The sequence below is a fragment of the Monopterus albus genome, unplaced genomic scaffold (assembly GCF_001952655.1).
Source record: "Monopterus albus unplaced genomic scaffold, M_albus_1.0 scaffold125.1, whole genome shotgun sequence".
Classification (NCBI taxonomy): Eukaryota; Metazoa; Chordata; class Actinopteri; order Synbranchiformes; family Synbranchidae; genus Monopterus; species Monopterus albus.
In genome coordinates, this window is record NW_018128005.1 from 194,707 (window position 1) to 201,110 (window position 6,404).

The 6,404-nt window shown below is 42.7% G+C and overlaps 1 protein-coding gene across 1 annotated transcript in view; it reads left to right on the forward strand.

The window, feature by feature from the left end:
* Window positions 1–6,404, forward strand: part of LOC109967097 (contactin-associated protein-like 4) — an 84,299-nt gene that overhangs the window by 70,537 nt on the left and 7,358 nt on the right. Inside the window, exons 18-21 of the mRNA XM_020612452.1 lie at window positions 645–884; window positions 1,490–1,714; window positions 3,226–3,359; window positions 4,942–5,029. Coding sequence (XP_020468108.1) covers window positions 645–884; window positions 1,490–1,714; window positions 3,226–3,359; window positions 4,942–5,029 — 687 coding nt within the window. The remainder of the gene's footprint in view (window positions 1–644; window positions 885–1,489; window positions 1,715–3,225; window positions 3,360–4,941; window positions 5,030–6,404) is intronic.

Consider the following 6,404-nt stretch of genomic DNA (forward strand, 5'->3'; position numbering starts at 1 on the left):
AAGAATCTAACAGAGCTCAGTGATTTATCGGTGTGAAAAGCTTCTGCTGCTGAACAATAGGAAGCTGTCATCTTAAGGCTCCGAGAGAAAAAAGCTGCCAAATTTGTGCTCAGAGTACAATAAGAGTTTCAGTCTGCAATCTCTGCAGAAATAGGAGGTTGTCATGTTTGAACTATGTGAACAGTAGGTGACCATGTTAGATTTCAGAGAGAATGCACATTGTTGAATACAATTTGAACTGCAGTATTGAAGTGAATATATGCAGCATATCCTGCTTTCAGACAGGCAGAGAGACAGCCATTGAAAGCTATGTCCCCAAAACAGTTTTCACCTACAGCTTGATGCCTTGTTGCCAATTCAATTCATTTCATAAGAGCTGACAGTTTGGAGTTTCTGAAGGAGCAGAGGCGACATGTGGATCTACTGTAGCTGACAGGAGGGGGAAAAATTAAACAGCAGAGAGAAAGAAAACCTACAGACTTGTCACTGCACAAAGAAATGAATGAAGGAAGGATGAACAAGGACAGAGCATGTGCTGCTCTGTTGAAGCAGATATTTGTTACCTATTTTGTCTGGAAGCCTCTGGTTGAATGTCTAAAATGTAAATGGAATGCTAAAATCATGCAGTGGTTTTATGTTATCAGGAGGCACAGCATCCAGGCAGAAGGGCTTCCGAGGCTGCATTCGCTCTCTGCAGCTGAACGGTGTGACGCTGGACCTGGAGGAGAGGGCGAAGATCACACCTGGGGTTCGACCTGGCTGCCCTGGTCACTGCAGCAGCTACGGCTCGCTCTGCCTGAACCAGGGCCACTGTGTGGAGCGAGCCAGCGGCTTTCACTGTGACTGTGGCCTGTCGGCTTACGCTGGAGTCTTCTGCCATACAGGTATACACACACACACACACACACCCACACACACAAAAAAAAACGAGGTCCACTGTGTGGAGCGTGCAAGCGGCTTTCACTGTGACGGTGGCGTGTCTGCTTACGCTGGAGTCTTCTGCCATACAGGTATACACACACACACACACACACACACACACACACACACACACACACACACACACACACACGGTTTCCTGTAGCTGGTGAAGTTAGCAACTTTTTTGATAGAAACACTTATCATTTTGTCAGTAATCTGCATTCATTATTTTCCTACATATTGGGCAGAAGAGCTCCACAACAAGCACAGACACAATTATAACCATGGCGCATTGTCATCTTATAAGATTATTACATTTAATGTTTCATATAGGGATGTATTTAGTTCAAGTTTGGCGTGGATTGTTTGGTGTTCTAGCTGTTGGTGCAGTTGCCCGTGTGTGTGAAAATAAGAGAAAAAGGTCATTTCTGTCTCTGGCTCCTTCCTCAAACTGGCCTAGTTATACAAATCATGTTGTCTAATCTTGTAATTTGGTAACTACATAGCTGAAGCTCTGTTAATCAACAATGAAATGTATATGTTAAAACAACCCTCTCTCTTCCTCCAGAGGTGTCGGCCAGCTTCAAGTCGGACACGTCTGTCAGCTACACCTTCAAGGAGCCCTATGAGTTCATCAGGAACAGCAGCGCTCTGCCGTCTTCCATCTACTCTGACACGACCCTGAGGGGAGAGAACGTCTCCCTGAGCTTCAGGACGAACCAGAGTCCGGCTCTGCTGCTCTACGTCAGCTCCCACTACAGAGAGTACCTGGCCCTGCTCATCAATGAGTACGGTGAGGAGGGCGCACACATGCTTTTATTGTTTGGTTCACATTCAAACCACAGGTGGAGTGACTTGTTTTGATTTAATGCCCTGTTTTCCTCAGTTGCTTTTATTAATATTAATGTTTTTCTCAACAGTGTTTGTATGTAAAGTTTCACTCTCTTCCCTCCTTTCTTCAGCTTCTCTACAGTTTTCTTCGTATCCTGCTTTTCTGATTCTTGCCTCTAATTACTCCCATTAGCTTTGGTTAATTTTCTCTGGTTTCCTTTTTTGTTCTTTTCTTTTTAACTACAGTTTCCAAACCACAGAGACTACAAGTCTGTTCAACACTCTCCTTTTCATCTCTCTTTGTCTTCTTCCTTGAACGTTTTCCAATTAGTCCCCTCTCATCACATCTCCTCCCTGGCTCTCACCTCCCTGGCTCTCTCCCATTTCTGTCATCTTCTCCTAATATCAACCTCTTCTCCTCTCTCCCTCCTCGTCGTCCACTGCTCTGCAGCCTGACCAGATCTATCAGGATGTGTCAGATCTTTCCTCTCCCTGGATTCACCCCGTCAGCCTCTACTGCCTTTTAATCTGTCCAGCTGCGTCGGCTATTATGTTTTGTCTCAGGCTAAAAAAGTGTTCACTGAGAGAATAAAGATTTAGTGGGCTGTTAATGGGGGAGGTCACTATGCCTCTGAAAAGTAGCAGAAAACTTTTGAGTCCAATAATTATCTTGTGGCTTTGGCTTGTAAAAGTAGTAGGAGGCACTTTGACTCTAAACTTTCATTTTCAGCATCCAGGAGTCTAATAAAAGCAGCACTTTACTGCTAGATTAGCAGTCAAGTGGATTTTTTCCTGGTGTTAATGACTCAGAGAAAGCTGATGGGGCTACGTGCTGATCGTGGAGTCGTCAGGTAAATGCTCTTAAACTGAAGTATCCAATTAAATCCCTGAGAGCTTTCGCTTGTTTGCCTTGAGATGTCTCATTTCTTTTGACTGCAGTTCCACCTCCTCAGCCCAAGCATAAGCCCTTTACCTACTGTCGGGCCTCTTGTTATCGGAGCAGCAGTACAAACCAATTAGTTTGTGATATATGATTGTTTTGTATTTATACTAATATAGCGCCTTCTGTGGAAAAAAATGTATTCCCCCTCTTTTACCTAAACTCAGAATATATCACAGGGCTTTTGTTAAATCTCATAATTCTCTGAATATTTGAAAATTAATTAGATTAAATTAAATTAGTTCTGTTCTTGATAGGGAATTAGCTCTTATCCTTTTTAATATAGAAATTTTAAATAATAGAGCAACCACTTCTTTAAAATATTCAGATTAATCTTTGGAAGATTAAATATGTCCTTACTTTAACCAAGATTATCGGACATGAAAAGACAATTTCAGGAAAAAAATTGTTACCTGAGTCATAGCTCACTTGCAATGATAGTGATCTGAGGGTTTAGTCCTGTACATTTACTATGAGAAACTGTAAAGGTAACTGTGTGTGTATGTGTTTGTGCGCGTGTGTTGCATCTGAAGATAAGCTGGAGGTGAGATACAAGCTGGACAACAACAGAGAAGCTGAAGTGCTGACGAGCAGCACAAGGAGCCTGGCCAATGGACAGCTACACACAGTTGCCATCCAGAGAGTGACGAACTCTGTCTCTGTGCAGGTAACGCATACACACTGCAGTATATACACGGTTTCTGTTGATACTGTAGACTCAACACATCTGTCAGTTTACCAAAGTGTTGTGGCTAATGTGTTAGCAAACACCTCTGTAGACATCCAACAGCCTGGAGTCTTTCTGTTGTTCCGCTGGATTAAGGTCAGGATTTGTAGCAGGCTACGTCAGAACTCCAGTTCTCATCTGTTCTTTGGTGCTTTTAGATGGAGGTTTTGTTTATTCTGTTGGGGGATCAGTGACCTGCACCTGGGACAGAGCTTTCTAACGTTTGGCAGTATGTTTATTATCAGAATACCTTGATAATCTTCTGATTTCATGGTTCCCTGGACCAGGTTCAAGGTGCTCTCTACTGGATCCAGCAAAGCATCCTCATAAATAACCGAGTCTCCTCCATGTTTCACAATGGGAAGGATGTTTGTTTGCAAGAGTTAATAGAAAGGGGAGAATGTCTGCTACATTAGTCCTGCTGAGAACACTGTTCTTTTTGAAATGTGTGTATTTGCTGTTTTACCACTGGTTGGATACACTGTACATATACATACACTTCATGTGGAGCCAGTTAATTCCTTCACTGTGTACTATAGTGTATATTTGGACATGGTCTCCCCTTCTCCAAGGTGTGACCAGTCAAGGCCGATCACTCTGAAAACCAGCCATTTCCAGTGTCCTCTGGTCGATGCATCATTATTTTTATCACCATTTCTAAGGGGTACAAATAATGTTGTTACCATTATGAGATCTTTGTAGGAAAAGCAGGAATTCAGCTCTTTGTTCTGTGGCTTATGGATTCAGTTGTGCCAAAAGTGTTTTTAAGTTTAGAACTTTCCAGGAAGCACGGAGCATTGCTTCACTTAAGTGTGTGACACCACCGACACTTTTACTCATGTTTGTATTCATGCACATTCCTGATTTATAATGTCGGACTGCATGTGTTGTAAAACCACTGCTCTGACCCTGCAGCCACAGCAGCTGCAATAAGACACCAGTCTCTACCACAAATACAATGACACATACATATGCAGTCCCATCTACCTTCCTAACAGTTTATATTCTTTTATAAGGGACAAACTCCACAATAAACCAGCCACATATATGAAGTGCCTTAATCGTGTCTGGATCTACTGGATCTCCTTTATTTAAGCAGGACCTGGCTGCCTGCATGTGTGTATAATTATCAGCACAGTAAGATGAAACACAAGGTGACCTTGTCATGCTTAAGTGCAGCCTCCTGGTTCGCTGTTGTGTGGCTCGAGTGAAATATGAGGTGCATCTCATCTTATCACTTTACATCACACAGTTATTAGATTTATCTTTAGCAGCATTCTGTAAAAAGCTTAAGAAGGCAGTGTACTCAAAGAATATTTCTATTTACAAGAGATTTACATAAAATCGGGTGGGTTTTGGTCTTCCAAAAGTAAATACAAACTTTTATGTTGAACTCGCCATGAGATTTGCATGCAGGGTATCTGCTGCTCAGTCACCAAAGTCAGAACATTTGTTAGATGCTTATGGGCTCTAACATTAGAAAACACTGAAAGTAATTGTACAAATAACACGCTGCTTTCAGATCGACCAAAATGCCAAAGAGGACTTCAACCTGACATCTGATGGAGAATTCAACACTGTCAAGTCTCTGGTGTTGGGCAGAGTGCACGGTAAGTGAGGAGGCAGTAAAAGCAAAGACAAGGCCTTTTTAGTCAGAGAGCACTCAGACTCATTTGAATAACAGCTCTGGGATGTTTGGCCTCATTTGACATTGAGCTTAGAAAAGTTTAAAGAAATAAATGCAGCTTCAGTTGTTTGCACCAAGACAAACATTTTATGCAAATTATCTGAAGAAATCTGAGGCAAAATGTAAGAACTACTTAAGCACAAAGGTGGAGTTCAGGGTTCAGGATTAAGAGTCTGAGCGTCCAGTCCAGCAGGTTGTATCACAGCTTTACACACTTTAACAATATGAAACCCAGATGAAAATCTGATTAAAGCACTTACTGTATTTGCTCCCCCAGTGTTTTGCAAATTTTACTTGAACTTTGTTCCAGTGCTGGTTTCAAGATGTAATAGCAAATCTAAAAATATTAGTAATTAATGATAAGTTTTGTGAATTTCATTTAGCACATTTAACGTTCTATCATAACTAGGGGAGGAAGATGGGGCGGGGGGGAATGTTACACAGGTTTAAGAAGCCTTAAGTAAAAGTGTAGATATGTTTATAATCAATTATCGCAGGGTCAAGCGCAGGGATTAACCAGGAAGATGCTCTCATGTAACAAACCTGCCCAGATTTTTTATTTTTATTTTAAAGCTTGGACAAAAGTTCCTCAACTTCTGAGAGGGTTAAACTACATTTCCATTGAGCTACTGTTTTTAGTCCTGAACAGGGACCTGGAACTGATGCGAGGTGAGACAGTAATTGGCTCTGTCATGACTTATTCATGTTCTCTGTGAGCAGCTCCATCAGAGACGGACTGAGATAGAAGCTGTTAATAACACGGGGGCCTGAGAGGCCACAGGCTGCAGTCAAAGCTCTCTCAGTGCAGTCTGAGACGAAGTATGGTACAAATACAGGCTTGTGTTACTGGTACTTTAAAAATTTTAGCTCATTTTTTTTTTTTTTAGATCCCCTCTGTCAACCCAGAGGGGGCAGAGAGTCAGATCTGGATCAGAAAAGCAGCAGGAAAGTGGATTTTCTGTTGTTTCCTGCCAACCCTGCCATCCATCAGCCTAACTAATGGACCCAGAAGGAATACAGAGAGACAGAGAGAGGGAGAGAGGTGATGGAGTGGAGAGTGTCAGCTGAGAGGAGCTTTCAGGCTGCAGCCATGGGTCCTGCTGCTCTCTTTAACATGCAGATGTCCATCCATCCATCCATCCATCCATCCATTTTCCTCCGCTTATCCGGGATCGGGTCACGGGGGCAGCAGTCTAAGCAAAAATGCCCAGACTTCCCTCTCTCCAGACACTTCCTCCAGCTCCTCCGGGGGAATGCCGAGGTGTTCCCAGGCCAGCCGAGAGACATAGTCCCTCCAG